The sequence below is a fragment of the Heterocephalus glaber genome, unplaced genomic scaffold (assembly GCF_053883595.1).
Source record: "Heterocephalus glaber isolate CG9 unplaced genomic scaffold, H.glaber_assembly_v1.0 deba00001481, whole genome shotgun sequence".
Lineage (NCBI taxonomy): Eukaryota > Metazoa > Chordata > Mammalia > Rodentia > Bathyergidae > Heterocephalus > Heterocephalus glaber.
In genome coordinates, this window is record NW_028258317.1 from 17,323,925 (window position 1) to 17,344,964 (window position 21,040).

The window sequence follows — 21,040 nt, forward strand, 5'->3', positions numbered from 1 at the left end:
TGAATAGTCCAAATTTGAAGAACACACTACAAAATGAAAAGGCTTATACCATTTAAAACTGCTGAGGATGGAAAACTGTTGAGGAATTATTCCAGACTAAAGGAGATTAAAGAGCTGTACCTACTAAATGCAACATGTCATTTTGGACCAGGTTCTGCATCAGAAAGGAAAAAGAGACATTGTTGGAATCATTGGTCAAATTTGTCTTGGGTCCTGATGATGGTAGTGTTTTCACTGTTGTTTTCCTGATTTGGATGGTTCAATTGTGATTATTTAGGAGAACAGCCTTATTTTTTAGGGAAACACAAACAAAAGTATTGGGAAGTGACAGAATACCATGTATTCCACTTTGTCTCAAGTGGTTCAAAAAAGACTGATTGTAAAGGAGGAAGGGCAATAAAGCAAAGGTGAAGTTTAAACCACTGGAGTAGAGGATGCAGTACCAACTTTTCCTTATATTTGAAATTATTTTTAAAAGGGTGTGTTTTAAAAAAACAGGCCCGGGGATTTAGCTCAGTGGTTCTGCCGCCTGTCTTGCAAGTGCAAGGTCCTGAGTTTGATCCCCAGTACCAAAAAAACAAAAAAAAACAAAAAAGGGGGGGGTATATTTACACATATGAGCATGTCTGCATTTTTAATATTTTCCAAATTTTATATTACTGACAACCACATGTCATCATTCAAAAACATCCCTTCTGCCTAAGGATGCCTGTCTTATTGATACACATATAAGGACATGTCAAGTTCATAACACTCAAAATGAAAAATATCTTTTATGTTTACCTTTTTATTTTTCTTTGCATTTTTTCAGATCTTAATGTGTGATGCTTTGATGCTTAAATTAGGGAATCCTAGAAAAATCTGTGTACCCTATTTCTGGCCGGATATGTATCACTCTGTAGTACTTGAACTGTCTGGCTAAGGGAGACAACAATTGGTCTAAGAGGTCTTGATATAGCCCTCTACCTAAACTCACACTTAAATGGTTTCAAAGAGATTTACATAAATAAACACACAACTGTACCTCAGACTCTCAGCTCACTAGGTCTATTTGATTTCCATTAATCAGCATACAAATAACCAAGGCCACTTCCATCTCTTAAGGCTCTGGCTTAATTGCTGTGCACTCCCAGAAGCACAAGTAAGAAGATGACTAATCACTGACTGTTTCTCAAGCACCATATGGCTCCCAACTTCAAAAGAAAAATTGTCCCAACCATTACTGGAATAGATTTCCTACCTCCTGCAGCTGGAGTCGAACCTTGGTAACTGCTCGGATCCAGTGTGCTCTGGCATGAGTAAATGGCGAAGATGCATTCTCCTCAGGAAGACTTGTAACAAAGGAAAGAATGTTTCTTAAAAATAGTCCAGGCCACAAGGTAACAGTGCTCTCAAGGTAAGATTGCCAAATATCTAAAATGAAATGGTTTTTACTCATCCCTACACTTGTTTAGTGATTCAGGCCACTAAAACAGCATAGTCCTGAATACTTAATGTGCAAACAATTCCTCTCTAAAATGACAGCTCCTTTTAGCTTTTCATCTGTTCCTATTCTTCCTTCTCCTGCATTTGCCCAATGAAGCAGCTCACTGGAACAGTCTGGGATCATGAAACTAGAAAATATGGCAAGAATATTGAGTCAATGACAAGCACAGAAACCACAGAGCTGGCTGTAGAAACCTTTCAACCTTTCTCACTCACCTCCCAAGACCAGTAACCATGGGGGTTTTACATAGCTTCCTTAGGGCAGATCTTTGCTCCTGCAAACCCTTCCTGCTCCACTAAGTATTTTGGAAGACTTACCAATTCCTAGACTACATAGAAAGTGCCTTCCTGCCTTGATCTTGTCCCCTCAGTAAAATGAATAATAAATACAACAAGTACCTTTGAGGCAGAGACACTATCTTATATTAGATTAAATTATCATCCAGGTTCTTAATCGGAATAGTGCTTAATTCTTAGCAATAATGCTTCTCCTTCCTCCCTTCGGAGCAAACAGCCACAGTAGCAGACCACCTAAACATGTGAAATAAATGGTAGGCTCTGATACTTATCTACTAAATGGCTCAACTGTTTTAAAAACATTAGTAGGCACTTCTGGCCAGAGGAGAACTGGGCTTCACATGCATAGCTAGAATCTGAAAGTAAAGAAGGGTAAATATTCATTCTGGGAACTTCTTACTTCTCTACCATGAGCTCAGCCCTAACAGTAATCACTATCCAAGGCCCACAGCAAGTCAGCCTGTCAGTGGATCATCAGACCAGTGAGGGGCTGGTCCAGGACAGCTCTCCTGCATATTCTGCCTGTTAATATGCCCCAGAGATGACTAAAGACCAAGAACAGAAAAGGAGAAGAGCAAAAGTTTATTTCTTCAAAAAGGTATGTGACTCAGTTTGTAATAGCTAAAACTTGGAAACAGCCCAAATGCCCATCAACTGGAGACTGGATAAAGAAGATGTGGCTTTGGTTTTGTTTTTTTTTTTTTAATAAAATGGAGTACAACTCAGCCATAAAGAATGAGAAACTAGAGACATTTATAGCTAAGTGGATGTACATTGAGGCCATACTCTTAAGTGAAATAAATAGGACACATATGTAAATACCAAATAGTTTCTCTGGTGTGAAAAACTAAAAGTGTAAATAAGAATCAAAATGTATAATTGATATTGTGAAATGGGAAGAAAATGTCTAAAGGAATAGGGGAAGTGGAAGGGGAAGGGGAAAGGAAAGAAGGGAAAAGAAAAAATATGAGAAAAGGGAAAACATGGAAACAAAGTCTTTGTAAATAGGGAAGGGTGGAGGGGGTGAAGGGAGGGCAGGGGAATGGGGAAAAAATAAGAACCAAGATGCATCATGTAAAGGTACAAGATCCCAATGATGAATGTAACTGTATTGTATACCTAAAATGTACCAATAAACTAAATGAAAAAAAATAAAAAAGGTATGTGACTTATCCACTAATCCAGTGGAGGAAGAAAAGCACCAACCATTCCCTAACTTAATTGGCATTCACTATCTTTCAAGAGGCCTTATTATCTATCAGACCCTGAGATTTGAGAATATAAGTCATATCCTGTCCTTATCATTTTTCTCCAGTGATTTTCAACTGAGGCAAATTTACCTCTAAAGAAAATCTGACAATGTCTGAAGATAGTCTTTTTTTTTTCCATTTCTTGTTTGTTTTTTGAGACAAGGTCTCACAATGTGGCTCAGGATGGCTTTGAACTCTCTGGGTAACCCAGGCTGCCCTCAAACTCATGATCCTCCTGCCTTAGCCTCCCAGGTGGTATGATACAGGCATGCACCATCATGTCCAGGTGGAAAGAGTTCTGAGAGTTGCTACTGGCATCAAGTGCAGAGACCATGGATGCTACTAAACACCCTATAATGCATATGCAAGGTCGCCATAAGAATTATCTCCCCCAAAATGTTAGTGCAAAGACTGAGGGACCTGCTGTGCATCAACCTCTCTGCTACTCTCACCAAATTAGCTTAATAATAGTGACAATGCTCAAGCTCTGTACTGAACTTCATTATAAGGTTGCTAGAAGAATAAGCTTTAAATTTGTCTTCTTATGGATAGAAACTGCTAAACAAAACACTAGATCCTGGAGGGAGGGAAGAGTAGGTTAAATCTGTCCTCTAGATCAATTCCTTAACTCTGTTCTGATTTTTCTCAGCCAGGGTACAACAGAAGTTAAAACACTGATAGGGTAGGAAGCCAGCCAAAGGGACAAAAGCATTCCCTACAGGGCTCAGGTCATTTCACACTCAAGACACTGCCATGTGTAGGGTCAAGCACTGCAGATTTGAACCGAGCATGCAGCACACACCTATAGGAGGACTGCTGAGAGTCTGAGGCCAGCCTGGGCTATATACTGTAGTGAATTCAAGGCTGGCCTGCAGAACTACATAGTGAGACCCTGTCTAAAAAAAGGTGAGGGAGCTTGAGAGGAGGAATGGGATAAAATAAAATTGATTTTTAAAAAAAAGAACTTCATCCCTAGTTCGATCCCTGGTACCGCCCCCCCCCCAAAAGAACTGCAAATTCAAGGGATTCTGGCATACTGCAGCTCATTAACTACAAAGAACCCAAGTGTTCTTCAGAGATCCCCAAAATATCTTGGGAATTATACCAGAATTCAAAAGGAGCATTGAAGAGGTGAGTGTGGTTGTCTTGCCCCCACCATATCCAGCTTCAGGGAAACAAATGAAAAGCACTTATATTCAGTAATACTACAGAGGAGGTACTGAGGAAGCATGTGAGGCAGCCATCACCTACCTCTCCTGGGGGCCTACGACATGGTCCTTGTGTAGCACCAGATCTGGGGGAGGATGGGTTGTGACATCTGTCGTCTCCTTGGGTTCACATGCTCTCCTCTTCTTTGCTTCACCTCTCATCTCCAAGGCTTTCTCTTGTTCTCCAAAACTGGCCTGGTCATCTCTGGAGAGGCTGCCAGAGCTGTGGCAGGAATGAATTGAGTCCCGCTCACGACGGTCATCATCTTGCTCATGATACTGGTCTAGTTCACTCAACTGAGAGCTTCCTTGACTCACATTACAGGAGGAGCCATACCTACTACTGCTGGTGGGGCTATGAGAATGAGAGAAAAGCAGATGAGTAAACAATAAAAACCAGGGACCAGGGCACAAGCATGGATAAATTACTACAATTACTACATCAGGACAATAGTCATAAACAAGAGGTTCCTAGGAAAAAGAGGACCAAACTTCACAAACTAGAAAAATTATTTAGCAGAAACACAATAGGAAAACACAACATGCTAGATTCTCTAATCGCACTTAACCTCAGCTTTGCACGTGACTTTGAAGAATATCATAATGAGCTACTTGTGAGTAGGTTTAAAATGGCCTATTGCTTATTCCTAAAATTCCCTATTCAGTCTTCTAAAGAACCTTATCCAGTGGCTATGATGTTTTCTAATTTCCACGTAGTAAAATGGAGTAAATGAATCCCAATTCCCTTTGCTATTAACTAATAAACTGAGGTCTTCATTTATTGCTCTACAATTGTAAATTTGTATGCCTCAGCCCAAGCGAAGGAGAGTGGACATATTCCTTCATGTGTCTCTCAGTCATGTGAAGGAGGAAGTAATGGAAGCTATATATATCAGTAGAATAGGTACCAAGTCACTATTCTCTCTCTCTCCCTCCCTCCCTCCCTTCTTCTCTTTCAGCTTCTGACCAATCCTAATCCCGTTGGGCATGTTTGAGCCAGAGATCAAAGTAGCATTCTTTATGCTGTATGGTGCTTCTTCTTAGGGGAAATAATACTATCTTCTGCATATGGACCCAAACTAGTGATCTAGACTGAAGAACAACAGCAAAGGGTAGTCTTCAGTTCCTGTGAGACTTTACTCAAAGCATTTACCAGACATCAGTCCCTGCCTTTTACTACCCTTGAGACTGTTATCTGATAAAAGCTTTGAGTAATGTCACACAGAAATTCAGGGCTGCCCTTTGTTGTAGTTCTTCTACCTAAAGCCTTGTGATAACCTGGTATTAGAGACTGATATCACAGAAGTTACACAAATTTATGTGGAATAGGATATAGAATATAGATTATGGTAAACCATGCTTTACATTTTTTATTTTACTTAATCCCTTTATTGCCACTGGAAGAAGCATTTTAGAAGACTTGGAAAACCAAAGCAAAGTAGGTTTTTCTCCATCTACTATAAGTCATAGTGCCTAAGGCCCAAGGAAGCATCCTATCCAATTATGTAGTTATAATAGACATATGCTATATAAATACTTGCTGGCTCTTCCTGGTCTGCTTTCTCCATTCCACATTATACATGGAAAAGCAAACCAGAGTGATTAAATCTCAGGGCCTAGCTTTTCCTTTAAGCAGGACACTCCTTGTTCCAATAAAGAATTGAAAGGAGAGGATGAAAATCTCCACTCATTTAACCCCTAATTAACATGAGTGTCAAGTGCTAGGAAAGACACAGATAGGATAAAAAGCAATTTAGAATATCTACCACTAAGTCATTTGCATCATAAATGGCCAATTTCTTAAAACCATTTATGATGCTTGAGTTGAGAACAGGCCTTTTGCTGGTCACTGGGTCCTTGATGTCACTCAGATAGACTGGCTGCTGTGCACGTGAAACAGAGTCAGTATTAGCTGACACCACCTCCTCTACTTGTTTTTCTGGCTGGTGAAGTAATTCAGAGACAGTGCTGTGCTCTTCTTCAGGTTTTCCTGAAGGACAAGTGGAACCAGAGAGGTTGTCTTCTGTCCCCCAGTGTTCTCTAGATGCTGGGACTTCCAACTGGTTTTCCATTTCTCCAGGCTCTGAAAGCCCATGAGCAGAGATACTTGGCCTCTCCTCCAGCTGCTCAGAGGTCACAGAAGGCTGAGTATAGACCTCAGCTGGCTTAGCACTGGCCCCAGATATTTGAGAAGACTTCAAAGCTTTGTTAGCCTCACTGGAGATCAGGTCCTCGTTTTCGCTGATAACCAAAACTGAAGGGGAAGATTCTGTAGGCATTTGTTCAGGGCTCCTTTTGTTCTCTTTTGGCCATGGAAATGAAAGATCTAGTTTCTTTTCAAATCCTACCTTTGGATCATTTTCCAGTTTACTCCCTCTCCCCTCACTACCTCCCTCAAATAGAGTTGATAACTTTTTAAAACTGGATATTAAACTAGTTTCTGCTGCTTTGTTGCCAGAAGAGGAAGGTGGGGAAAAGAAAGAGCTCAATGTATTCCCATAGTCAGCAGCAGAGGATGAGAAGTGCAGCTCTGGCCAACTGGCCATGTTCGGGATCTCAAAATGAGGGCTTGGCTGCTCTGTTTCCTGAGGGATTACAGGTGGATCTTTCTGGGCATGAAGTGTCCCACAACTTTCATTGGCACAAAGAACAGGTTTCGCTGGCAGAGGATGGGCATTGTACCCATGGGTTTCTAATGTGGTACTCTTTCTGACACTTGCCTCATTAAACAGTGTGGTATGAGTTTCTAGTAAATTGGTTATGTGCAGTTCCAAGAAGTCTTCATTTATGGAGGCAGTGTGAATAGCTGGCTCTGGATCAAGAGGAGGAGGTGACTGAAGTGGAGGAAGAAACTCTTCAGCAATTCCTGTAGAATGTGGATGCAACTGTGTTGGCAGCAGACTATGCTCTGCTTCCAATGATGCCTCTGTGTCTGCACCCTGCAACAACCCCATGCCTCCTTCATCACTCAGAGACAATACTCCTTGCTTCATATCATCTTCAGAGATAGAAGATGTAGCAACTGTGTCAAAATCTTGGGGTCCTGGAATATTTTCAGGAATATTATTTTTTTCAATTTCAATTGTCAGTTTGGGATCATCTGTCAAGGTATCTGATTTTGACGTTATTATACTAATCACATTTATTCTATAATCACTGACGGGAGAGTCTGAATTGAGTCTTGATGAGGCAGCTTCTCTATACAAACTTTCTGGAGGTACTGATCCTACAGAATCTCTGGAACAACTATTTTGAAGGCATGAAGTAGCTACAGATGGTTCTTGTTTATATGTCTTTGGCTTGGGACTTCTAAAAATTCTGAACAACTCACTTTTGGGAGGGTGAGGTGATGCCTCAGAAGAAAGAGAAAAAAAGGAGTTTTTCTTTGGAGATTTTGGAGAGGAGAAAAGTCCAGAGAAAGTCTTAGGAGGCTCAGTTAGACATTCAGAGAAAGATTTTATTTTGGTCACAAATCCTGAAAGCATTTCTACTTTAGAGCCTAATACTGTTTTGTCTTCCTCTTTACCTGTATCTTGGTTCTGGAGGGGCCCTTCACAGCCTGGGTCTGGAGAAGCAGCAGCTGACTCCAGAATCTGTGGGGAGAGCTTATCAGGAGCCTCTTCTAAAGGTAAATTCAATGAGTCAGTAGTAAATCTTTCATTTTGGTGTTTAGTATAAGCATCTAAATCACTGAGCTCTTTATTCAAATGATTATTATGAGAAAAATAGTTGTCCAGTGAATCACTGGAAAAGGCTTTCTGGTTGAAAGCCTCTTCTTTAGCAAGGGCTATCCCAAGGTTCTCTGGGTCAGTGAGGAATGTTTCAGTGTGCTCCTGAAATTCTGGTGAAGGAGGAACAATATCTTTTTGTAACTGATTTCTCTGAAAATCTGAAGATGTCCCTGGTTCATTACTGGAACTCGGTTTTCCTTGAGTTTTCTCTACATTGAGCTCATCTGCAAGGGAGGTAACCTCAGTGGTGTTGGTGGAAATACAAGAGATCATTGGCTGTTCATGAACTATTTCCTGGGTTATACTATCTCTATGACCACTAGAACCTTCCCTAGTCATTGCGTCACTAGTGTCTACAAAAACACTTGGCTTCTTGCAGGGCTGAGAAGTCACTGGAGCAACAGTTGAAAGGCTTTGTTTTCTCTTGGGTGTCTGCTGTTTTTCATCCAAAAAGGCCAAGCTGAAGAAACTAAAAGTAGAGCTACTATGAGAAGTATCCTTCTTGATGCCTGAGCTAGTAGTGGAAAAAAAAGAAGAAAGTGTGAATAGCCCTTCTGCTTGAGATTTGGTTCTGGGTAGAGTAGCAGAGACTCTGTTCTCAGAATTTTCAGATCTAGTCAAAAAAGAAAATATATTCTTTCTGCTTGGCCACTCTGGTTGAGATGGAGATGATGTGGCAGTTGAAAAACTCTGGTCTTTGTTAGGAAAATGATCTTGTTCATTTTGTCTTCTGTTCAGAATATCAAAAGATGTTTTGTTACTTCTTAGATCTTCTATCACTGTAGACATGCTACTATTTTCTTTTGAAGAATCTCTGGGAGACTCTTTGAGACTACTTGTTGAGAAACAAAGATCTGCTGACTGCTGAATTAGGTAATCTCTGAAAGGTTCTTCTTTTTCATTCAAATTATGACTCTGGATTTCCATAGGTGATGATTCCCTCACCCCACTGTCATAAATAGTAGTCTGTTTGTTCAGGCTTCTAACCCTAACCTTTCCTTTAGAGGAAACTGGTTTAGGAGGAAACTTCCCAATACTCTGACTCATTAGCTTTACAGGATTAGGACTTGAATTGACCTCATCCTTATCAGTCACTGAAGAAACAGACATATTTTCAGTTGTCTGTACAGGAGATACGTTGGTTTTTAAAAAATCTCCAAGAGTACCAAGAAAATTTGAAACACTAAAAGATTCTTTCTTTTCTTGAGATGATGTTTTTTTATTTTTATCACCATTCTTTTCCAAATTTGATGACTCTTTTTTATTCACTTGGGTTTTAAAGAGGTTGAAAAGTTCAGATGACTGTTTTTCATTTGGCATCACACTTACTGAAGATTCTTGTCCTTGACCAAAGAATTTCAATGCACTTTTAAATAATGTTCTCTCAGGCTCTTTGGAAGACTGGTCCTGAGGAAGTTCACAATTTTTATGCTCATCCCTACCAAATTGTGGTACAAGAGAAGCTGAAACAGAGTCAGCTATAATGATTTTATCATCTTCTACACTTGATTTAGTTTGAGGAGTTGTTTGGATTACCTGATAACCAGATTTTGACAAACTTTGTTTTTTCATGTGAATGTTTCTATGTAAGGGGAATCTTTGCCTCATATTTTTAGTAAACTCTGGTTGCTCAACACTGGACACTGTCGCTCTCTCTGAATCCTTAAGACAACCTTCTTCCTCCTTTTGGGAATTACTCTCTAATTGCTTATTTAAGATTAATGCTTCAAGACTGTCATTTGTGAACTTTGTTAATTTTGACTGTTGATCTATTTTTTGTGTGACCAAAGTCTCCAAAGATTCACTCTTACCAAAATTCAAAGTACTTCCAACCAAGGCACCCAAAACAGAAAATAATGGAGTCACTTTGGTCACTGATGATGTTTCTTCTGCCTGGTGTGAGCCTTTAGCCGTATCTTCAGGATGAACCAAAGAGGCAACGTCTTCAAAAGATGACTGAAGCCAGTGGAAACCAGAAAGGTGAACTGATGAATCTTTAGCTAGAAGCTGGTTCTTATCTCTCTCTATAATTGTATCGCTATTTAAGACATGATTACCAACAGTTCGGCACTGCTTTCTGAGATCCAGTATATATTCAAGGTCTTCAAAACCACAGGGCCTTTCTGTGAAAGATCTAAAATCTCCTTTAAACTTTTGAGGATTATACTCTGAAAAATCTAATGGCTGATCCCTTTGGCCAAAACTTGACTCTTCAAGCATCTGTGAAAAACTGTCTAAATTTAGATTAAATGGTCCTTCATTTCTTGGTAAGATGACAGATAAATCAAGAGGGTTATCAATTGGTTCTCCTTCAATATACCACAATAGTTCATCTTCCTTATTAAGTAATTTAGGGGCAGAAATCATGCTGTCATCCAACATTATACTTGACAGATCATTTGTCTGTAAATGATAATTCAAATACCCTTGATAAGAATAATCAGGTATAAATAAATATGCATATTGCCCAGTAGAATCAGTGAGGAGAGAATAAATATACTGGCCATCATGGAACTTATAATAACCATAATCCCCATCTTCTGAGGGCCACCAGACTCCATTTTCAAGACATGACAACCATTCCTGGTATTCATAAACAAAACTTGAAAAAATAAAGTTTTCATCCATTTTTAATGATTCTTGATAAACTGTGGAACACGTAGTTTTCTCATAATTTGAAGAATAACTCAAGTCAATGGGAAATTCTTCTAGTAAATTTTTGGTCTCATTAACTGGAAGATAACCAGAACTTCCGTATAATGGGTTAGCTGCCCACACATCACCTCTTAATAAGTAATCTTCATTAAATACTAACTGGTTGGATGATTCATATGGTAAGTCACACCAAACGACACTGCTTGGATTTATTCTCCAATCCATAATAGTTCCATTTTGATCTTTTTGGCAAAAATATATTCCTGGGTTTTCTGAGTCAGGCCACAAGAAAGCATCTGCTGATGGAAATGTATTTTGATTTAACAAATAATAAACTGGCTGAAGTTTTCTGGAGTTTTTAGAGAAATCATTTATGTCAGTGTCCCACTCAAAACAGAAAGGACTGTTCATCTCTTCAAATGCCTGGTAGTGGTTTGGCTTATTATAAATTTTAGTATTTTCTATAGGTGAATTTGATGTGTTTGAACTTTCATGTAGTTTTGCCTCAAAAATCTGGTTTGGCATTGACCTCTTAGCCAAAGATTTCTCAAAGAGGCCCTGTTCAGCACTGGGAGTACAGTGAAGTACTATGTTCTCAGAAGAGGGACAATGCTTTTCACTTTCCTGGTTTTTCCATTTAGGAAGGCAGCAATGATTATTAACCCAAGCATGAGATGGTGGTATGTTTTCTTTAGATAATGATATGGAGCTATAAGTTTGTTTTTCAACCTGGTTCCTCTGGTTCTCAGAAGTCATACATGAAGTATCAGGGAGCTCATACAAGGATAAACACTTATTTCCATTCAAACTTTTTATGTCACCTAAAGAAATAAATTTTGCTTCATCTGGTTTATAGTCATTCATACTGCTATTTGATATTGAGTTAGATATTACAGAGAATAATCTTGGGGTACTATTTATGTGAGAGGACTCAACATTTTTCAAATTTAATTCTTGTTTATTAGACAAGTTTTCAGAAGAAAATCTGTTGAAAAGACCAGAAAGGAGACCTTCTGAGGTTCCTTTTTTGAAAGTTTTATCTACAACTTTGTCTTCATTAATGCCATTAACCAAAGTGGGTTTTGAAATGGTAGAAATGAACTCTAATGAAGAGTCTGATACTGTTGAAAATGCCATTTGCATAAGATTTTTATCTTCTCCTGAAAGATCTGAAGTTATATGTTCTTTAGTCACAACTCCAGGGACAGCTAAGGTAGCTCTTTCACAATTATCTCCAGCTGTGTGGTCACTTGGATTTAATTTCCTTATACTCTCAAGTTTCCCTAAATCATTATTAACATCTAGGGCTGAATCACATTTTACTACATTAAGTTTGGCATTATCAGGACAACTTATTTGGTCATTCTTATTAAATTCCTCTGTACTGCCAAATTTCCCTAGATCCTTATGAATATTTGGAACTGAACTAGATTTTATTGAACTAAGTTTGGCATCTTTATGGTAATTTCTTTCAATCTCTGTATCAGTAGTTGCTGCTGAGCCATGAAAACACTGGTCATTAACAATGGTACAACGATTAGAGAAAGGAAATTTAAACAAAGGAAAAATGCTTCCTTTTTCTCTTAAATCCTGCTGCTTTTCAGAAGGACTAAGAACTCTCAAAAATGGAATATGTAGTTTTCCACTAAACAAAAAGGAGGGTCCATCTTTCTTAGAGCCCCTTTCCCATCCATCTTCCTCCACCCAGTCACTTTTCACAGATTCTGACAAAGTTTCTTTTGAACACGTTTCATTAGAGGAAGTGAACAAAAACTGGCTGAATGATTTCCTGAGAGGCTCAAGGAAATCATCATCCCCAGTAATTCTGTTGTCCCCTATAGGCTTTGAGGAAGCCTCTTTATTTGTTCTACTGCCAGCTACACAAAGATGTCCCAAAGTATCTTTGGGACAAATTTTTGGTTGATCTGGTGACAGAGACAGACCCTCATCCTCATAGCGTTTGCCTTCCAACAGACTCTCAGTATCATCTTTCTTCCTTGTATAACTAGCTAACTTTGAAGGTTCATTTGCCTTTTCAGAGGACAACAAATCACTTGCTGGCATTTGAAACTTTCCTGTAGTTCCTCCATCACTCTTATTTAAAGCAGCAATAATACTACTCTGATTGTCAAGTGTGTCCTCCCTTTGATTTGACTCTGAACCACACTCAACAAAGCTTTCCCTCCTTGGTGTCTTGCTCTGGTCATCTCTTCTGGTTTCTTCTTTTTCTGAAAAGATCTTTGGGGTGTTCAGCATGCTAAAAACAGACTTCATAATTGAACTCTGACTCTGTTGAGCTGAGTTCCTTCCAGTTGTTTGCGCTACATCCTGAAAGCTTAAACTGCCAATCTTATTACTCATGTGCTCACTCTCAGGAGTTCTGCCCTGTCTGCCAATGTCCTTACCATCAACTGTTTGAGAGGATAATGAAGATTGTACAGAAAGATCTTTCTCTAATACTGACTTGGCACTGGGTCTAGATCCCAATTTAATTGTTATTGTTTCATTGAGAGGCTCTGTTTTCTCTGGAACTACATAAACAAGTTTTTTCACAGAGGTTGTAAGATGCTTTGTGCCTGAACCCACTTTCTCTGTGAGAGAAGTGAATAAAGAACCAACAGCACATTTTACTCCACTAAGTTCAGGGAAAGATGTAGCCTTGTCATCCTTGCAAATAGATAAAGGTGACATTTGACCCTCAGGCATTTTCTGTTCTGCATTATTGGGTTCAACAGTACTTTCATGTTTGTGTGCTTTTTTAGCTGCTGAAACAGAACCAAATCTATTAATCTCCTCTTCCTTCTCTGCTAAATATTCTGACACTGTTTCTACCAAACACTGAAGCTCATTCATTGTATCAGAATAGTCCTCCTTGGGTTCCTCAATAGAGGAAGGGATAATCTCTCCTATGGAACACCCAGAAAGATCTCCAACTGTGTTTATATTACAATTCATCCTTTGTAATGGCAATGCTGGGTCTGATACATAATACTTATCAGCAAATTCTCCAGCATAACGGACCCTGGATGGATGCCACATCGGTGACAGTAAACTTTCCTGCTCTTCAGAAATGGGAGAATCCATGAGTTCTTCAGAAGTACTATTAGTAGAATCTTCAAGAATATCTAATGGAGTAAAATTAGAGACATGCTGGTTTGGACCAGATGACTTTTCACAATTCCTTAAATAACAGGGTAGATCATAATCATGACCTTCTAACTTAGTGGTCCACATGCCACTGTTAACCACAAATCCATTTTTGTAGGGGTGCAAAGCTGGGTAGTTTTGTTTCTTCTTTTCAATGTGGCAATTATAATTTTCAGTATCAAGATAGATACCTTTGCAGTTAGTCTTATTGCTAGATTTATCATCATACTGTCTTCTTTCACTATGTTCAAAATGACCATATAAGGGTTTCTTTTTTCTTCTATCTACTGTACATTTCTGATGATAGCTGGAGAGTACAGATATTTCAAACTCATGATCAAAATGAATGGGAGAAAATTCTGTTTGTTGGTTCCAAGATGGCATCTTTTCCCAGTTGTATTTTGGTTGTTCTTGTTTATCAGTTTTTGAAAGGATTCTACTTTTTTTTATCTCTGCTTCCTGCAAGTTTATGTTATTATTTTCTAGAAAGTCTTGTGATATTTTCCCCTCAATCTTCTCATATATATCTTCTTGCTCTTCATAATCAACATCAGAAAAAGCCAAAATAATCCTAATTCTGTCATTTTTAATCTGTGTGCCTTGTCTGATGTAAGGAGTTAAAATTGAAGTAACAGCAAGACAAAGAAAAAAGGAGAGACAAGGAAAAGGAAGAAACAAGGTGTAAGACTGAGTATCTGTTTAGTAAGAGGTTAGAATAAAATTGCCCAGACTAAAAAATATGAAAAGGAAATCCACATATTCCTATTATTATTTCATTGTAGTCATTTTTTTCCGTATCAGAAAAGAATAACTTTAATAACAATTTCTAAATCTTTTATTTGTTCCCATTTGTTTTTGCTAGTTTTATTTTCTAAGAAACAAAAAAGTTAAACATGTTTCATCAATATCTAGAATGCATTTGCAAACCCAAAATTTAGAACTGTTAAGGAAACACATTAAGAGATTTAAAGAAAACTAAATTTGCAAATGTATTTGAGTCTAACAAGAAGACAAGCTATTAATGTGCTGAAAGTTACATTTTAGACTGTATAGATAAGAATACATCCAAACATATTTTTAAAGAAAAAAATATTCCATTAAAAAAATAACTTTTGGGCCGGGGATTTAGCTCAGTGGTTCCACCATCTGCCTCGCAAGTGCAAGGTCCCAAGTTCTATCCCCAGTACCAAAACAAACAAACAAAAAACCTTTTAACTATCAGAAGTACAACCTTGCTATGTTACCCAAACCAGCAAATTATTTAAAGCATTGTAGGCAATTTAGCTCAGTGGTTCTGCCGCCTGTCTCGCAAGCACAAGGACCCAAGTTCGATCCCCGGTACCAAAAAACAAAACAAAAAAACACAAGTCTAAAGCATTGTAAACTATTCTTTGCAAAATTCAAAGGCTATACATATTGAGGATCACAGTGAAACAAATATTTTCCCTTATGGTGATTATAGCAGCAGAAGCTACATGTCTAACTTAAATGAACAAATATAGAAGACAGCCTATCTTTCATTTATGTTAGAGATTGTCTGTTTCCTATATTTCTACACAGACAGAACCTACAGACTAGAAGTTTATCAACTCAGTATGTTTTTATAGATATAACATCCAACAGCATTCACTTAGTTAATAAAAAATAAAATCAAAGTGGACATTCACTCACTAAAAATCTTCTAGGGTAGGACTGATATTTTCTTAATTTGTCTCTTTTATGGCTTATATCTAGATGCCCCCCCTCAAAGCCTCATGCACTCATAGGTAGGACTTTGGGGAGGTGGCTGGATCATGGGTGTGTGATACTATATTAGGGGTGTGATAACTACATTAGTCCACTGATTGGTTTAGCATGGTTCTGGGTATGAATAACGGGAAGGCCTGCTCTGGGTGTGGGTGGGACCAACCAAATGGCTGGTAACCTGGATGGAATAAAAAGAGAAAGGGAGGCTCACTGCTTGCTGCTTGCTGCCTGCCATGTCATGGACTGTTTCTCTTCTGCCATGCCACCCTGCCTTGGAGCCATCTGAATATGGACTGAAACCTCTACAAACTGTGAGTTAAAATAAATCTTTCCTCCTTTAAATTGTGGGTATCAGGTATTGTACCTCAGGGACAAGAAAATAAGATATTCTCAACACTAGAAATACTCTGGCTAAATAATATCTAACAAAGTCCAATTCTATTGTAAACATCCTGTTATTCTGGATTCGCTAAGTTTTTTTCTTTTTTTTTCCTTTGGAGATAAGGTCTTACTATGTAGTTCAGGCTGGTCTTGAACTCACTATGTAGCCCATCCTGGCCTCAACCTCACAGTGATCCTCCCGCTTCAGGCTTCTGAGTGCTGGGGTTACAGGTGTGTACCACCATACCTGGCTGGATTCAATAAGTAAAAGTCCATTTGGTTGATCGAAGAAATCCAGTTTAACTATGGATTTTTTTAAATGCAGTTGTAATACTCTCCAAAAACTCAAACTAAACTTAACTCCAACCTAGAAGGATGCTTCATAGTTCCAAATTAAATAACAGATAGCCATGGCTATAGTGCTTATAGCTATTTATTTTTGTACCTCACATATGTTCCCTCAAGGAATTTAAACTTCCTAAAAATCTATGTAAAGGAATTTAAAACTTTTCCATGAATTTAGTGTTTCCTTTTTTTTTTTTTTTTTGTGGTAGTGAGGACTGAACCTAGGACCTTTGCACCGAGTTACATCTCCCAACTCTTTTTTATTTTGGGACAGGGTCTCATTAAGTTGCTAAATTGCCCAGGCTGGACTCAAACCTATAATCCTCCTAGAGTGCTGGGATTATAGGCATGTGCCACTTGCACCCCACAGTGTTTACATATATAGTCAATGCTAGTGATATAATCTCATCAAAATGTTTAAAAAGGAGAAATCATTCTAAAATATTAAGTTTAAAATGTCTATAATACCAGGTGTGGGTGGCACATTCCTGTGACCTCAGCTTCTTGGGAGGTAAGGCAAGAAGATTGCAAGTTCAAGGCCAGGATGGGTAACTTAGCAAAGAACTGTCTCAAAATTAAAAAAAAAAAATACAACGGCTGGGAGTGTAACTCTATGTTAGCATATCCCTGGGTTTGATCTCCAGTACTGAAGGAAAAAAAAAAAAAGGTCTATTATAAAAGGTTTACTTAAAAATCCTTTTGGTTTTTCTCCTGCTGCCACTTAATAAAATATTTATTTTTAAATCTTGCTTTATATATTGATAAAGTTTAATATATATAAAATAACTAGAGAAAAAAATTGGAAAAACACTTGCAACTTAAAGTGTATCACTGATGCTCTTATAAGTGCTAGTATAGCAGTAACCCAGGAAATACTCAAAATCATAAGGTAGTGATTAAGTAAATTACAGTTTGTTCCAAATGGGAAAATATGTAGTTATTTAGATTGATATGCCATTAGTACTGCTGGCCTGCACTTTTTTCTTTTGGTTTTTTAAGACAGGGTCTCGCTTTGTAGTGCAGGGTGGAAATCACCATGTAGCCCAGTCTGGCTTTGAACTCATGGTGATCCTCCTGCCTCTGCTTCCTGAGTGCTGGGATTATAGGTGTATACCACCACACCTGCCCCCTGGCCTGCATCTTTAATGCTTGCAAATACATAAGGGAAAGAAAAATTGTTGATTTTTTTTTTAAAGTAGAACAATATAATCTAAAAAAGATAACAAAAAAGTAGAAGGAAGACTATTAGACAAGATGAAAGGAATAAGGATGTGGAGAAAGGAGACAAAAGAGTAGGTAGTGGAAGGCTGGACATGGGCAAATATACTGGAACACCTCCAAAAAATGTGAAACTAAGGAAAAAGTTAGAGCTGAGGGGTGGTAGAAATTATCAAGGATATGTGCATGTATGAATGTGCCAAAATGTGGGCCGGGGATTTAGCTCAGTGGTTCCACCGCCTGCCTTGCAAGTGCAAGGTCCCAAGTTCGATCCCCAGTACCAAAAAAAAAAACAAAACCTGGGGCTGGGGATGTAGCTCAGCGACACAGCGCCTGCCTAGATGGGTCAAAAATGAAATTCATTAATCTGCATAACCAATTAAAAGAGTGATCAGAGAAAATTTGAAAAGTTAAGAACACAGTGTGTGGGGAGGGGGGTTAGAACATACAAATAAAAATCAAATGAGTAAATCATGAAAGCATCCATGTGCTTGGCGGCATACGCCTTTGGCTGCAGTTACTCATGGGGCTGAGGAAAAGGACTGCGTGAGTCCAGGAGTGTTCCAAGTCAGCCTGGGCAATGTAACAAGACCCTGTCTGTTTTAAAAAAAAATAGTGCAAGCATTCAATTAATAAACCATCAAAGAGTATGCATAAACTTCAGAAGGATTCTTAATGTGTTTCATTTTAGACTCCAAATAAGAACAGTACAAACTTTATGTCCTGGATGATAGATGAGAAAATTTCATTGAAAGTATTTTCAGATGAGATCAGGCGCATTCAGGGTGGTATGAACATAGACACTGAAAGTATTTTCAAAGATGATAGTAAACTTGGATAGGATGTTGTCTAGCAGGTAAGACAGCCTTTTGAGGCTCAGGATAAAAATTCACCACTGTAGTAGTTTGAGGTGGGGAAAAAAATGAGATCATCCTACGGTTTGTTGAATTTTATAAATTAAAAGTCTTAAGTTACCAGGCATGGTGGCATATGCCTATAATCCCAGCATTCTGGAGGCTGAGGCAGGAGGATCACTGAGAGTTCAAGACCAGCCTGAACTACATACTGAGACCCTGTCTCAAAAAAAACAAACAAAGCAAAACAAAAGTCTGAGTTAAATTGCAATGATTTAAAAAAAAAAATCTCCAACCAAGAAATAAATAATTTAAGCAAGGACCAATAGATGCTAAAAAATCACTGGATTCGCAAATGCGAGGTCCCGAGTTTGGTTCCACCATACCAAAAAAAAAAAAAAAAAAAAAAAATCACTGGATGAAAGGTTATTTGGAAAATAGGATATGGATATATCAGGAATCACACCAGATATTATTAATTACAAATGAGAAAGAGTATCTTAACACTGGAGTAATATAGTATATACCAAATTTCTTAACCAAGAGATCAAACTAAACATCACCAATAATAAGATAAAATTTGTTTCCTAAATGGATTATGAAGGAAACATCACCCTATGTAGTGTTTTTGCCAAAATGTTTAAACTGATTCTATTAATTCAATCAGAAAAAACAAAAACGAAAACAAATTAAGTCTCAAGACACCTAGCCTAGACTCTTCAAAAAAGGTGCCTCAAAAGACCAGAAAAGGGCCAGGGATTTAGCTCAGTGGTTCCATCGCCTGCCCCACAAGTGCAAGGACCAGAGTTCGATCCCCGGTACCAAAAAAAACACCAGAAAAAAGAAGAAGAAAAGATAAGAAAGGGAATTTTGCTAGATTAAAGAAGACTAAGAAAACAGGAAAATCAAATACAATGCCTTGTGATTCTTGACGGAATCCTGGATCAAAAATGAGAGGAGATGCATATGAAAAAGGTCTTTTTCTTAGGAGTTACATCCTGAAGTACTTTCTAGAAAAATAACATGGTATTTGCAAGTTACTGTCAAATTACTCAGGAAAAAAATAGGTGCATATATGAATATATGTTACAGAGAATGAGATGGAGTAAATGTGGCAAAATGTCAACACAACTGAAATTTAGATAACAAGAATATGGCTATACATAAGAACAAAAAACGAATATGGTTATTCATTGTATTATTTCTCCAATTTTTTGTTTGTTTTGTTTTTTTGAGACAAGGTCTCACTATGTAGTTTAGGCTGGCCTTGATCTCACTATGTAGCCAAGGCTGGCCTTAAATTTATGGCAATCTTCCTGCCTGAGCCTCCTGAGTGCTGGGATTACAGATATGCACCATCATGCCTGGCTATTTCTCTAAATTTTCTTTAAGTTTGAAATACTTTTTTAAAATATTGGAAAATGGAAGAATTCAAATTTAAATGTTTTCTTTTATACTCACAAATATGTGACAATAGTCTATGAAAGGATACATAAGAAATAGTAATGGAAGGGCTACTAGGGAAGGAAGTAGAGAAAACTAGGGAAGGGAGTAGAGTGAGAAAACAAAAGGAGTAGAGGAGAATTTTTACTGTAAGCTGTATTGTACCTTAAATTTTTTTTAACCACATAAATAGTTAATATATTTAGTAAAATAAGATTAAATTAAAACCAAGTTCCAGAAAAAGTGCTAAATCTGTGATAGTGAGACCTTATTGGTTTTCTTATGAAGTTCCCAAGAAAATATATAAACAGGCAGAAGTAACCAAACATTTAATACCTGATTTCCTTTTGTTAAATCTTGGTGAAAATTGTATCAAAAATCCCTTAACTGGGTGGGGGTGAGGGGGACAGGCAGTTTACTTTCAGCCATTTACCCCAAGTGAAAAATGCCCTCACCAGTTGAGAATAACTGATCATAAAGAGAAGTATTCCTGGTGGAGATGTGTGTGAATATATGGAACAGAAAAAAAGATAGAAATCTATACAAAACAATTGCAGTTGGGCCCATCTTACTGTTACTCTTCCACTACCACCTCATTTGAAAGCACCCAAATCCTTTTTGTCATGGGACCTAGATACTAAGAAAAGAAAGTACTTTGTTCTTAATACCCACCTGAGGGCTCGCCGCTCTGGATAATCAAAGTCATAACTCTGTATAGAGTCATTGCAAGAGTCCCGGGAACTGCCCTGAAGTAGCAGCTGCTGTGGCAACTGCACCGGCACAGGAAACTGGTGCACAGAAGCATTGGGCTGGGAAGTTGTATGATAAGGAGGTGGGACGCTATTGCTGGTCTCACTGCGATAGTCGCTGTCTCGGTCATCAACGGCACTATCAGGGTCTTCAAAAGCTGTGGAGTAAGCACAGTCCAAGCACCCCAGGTTTATTTAGTTCTTCAGAATTTTTTCTGTTTCTAATTTAGGTAGCCACAAGCCTGGACCTTGAGAACAAAAGCAAGCAGAGTTGCACATGAGCCTAGTGACCTCAAAGCTATGTGCTGAATGAACTGTCTTTATTAATAACCCAGAGTCTCCCTCCTTGTCAAATAAGATCAGACACTTGGTTTCATTTTAGTGCTGATTCTTAGAAGAGCTCCAAGTTGCATTTTCCCAACTCAGAATTCTCTAGAATTTTGCCTCTGTAGATATCATAAGTCTAATTTTTAAATGTCACAAATAAATTCTGGTTCTCTACTATCATCAAGAGGAGAGAACAGAGGGGAG

General features: G+C 38.2%; 1 protein-coding gene across 11 annotated transcripts in view; it reads right to left on the reverse strand.

Moving 5' to 3' along the window:
- The window catches only part of Unc13b (unc-13 homolog B), a 202,965-nt gene that overhangs the window by 89,345 nt on the left and 92,580 nt on the right, over positions 1 to 21,040 (reverse strand). For 8 of the 11 annotated variants that reach the window (XM_087184287.1, XM_013068946.3, XM_087184288.1 and 5 more), the window contains 3 exons: positions 20,433 to 20,667; positions 4,284 to 4,595; positions 1,241 to 1,331 (listed from right to left, as the gene is read on the reverse strand). In XM_087184287.1, coding sequence (XP_087040413.1) covers positions 1,241 to 1,331; positions 4,284 to 4,595; positions 20,433 to 20,667 — 638 coding nt within the window. Of the gene's footprint in view, positions 1 to 1,240; positions 1,332 to 4,283; positions 4,596 to 6,006; positions 14,378 to 20,432; positions 20,668 to 21,040 lie in introns of those variants that run through there. The other 3 variants (XM_087184282.1, XM_087184281.1, XM_087184280.1) reach the window with 1 other exon arrangement.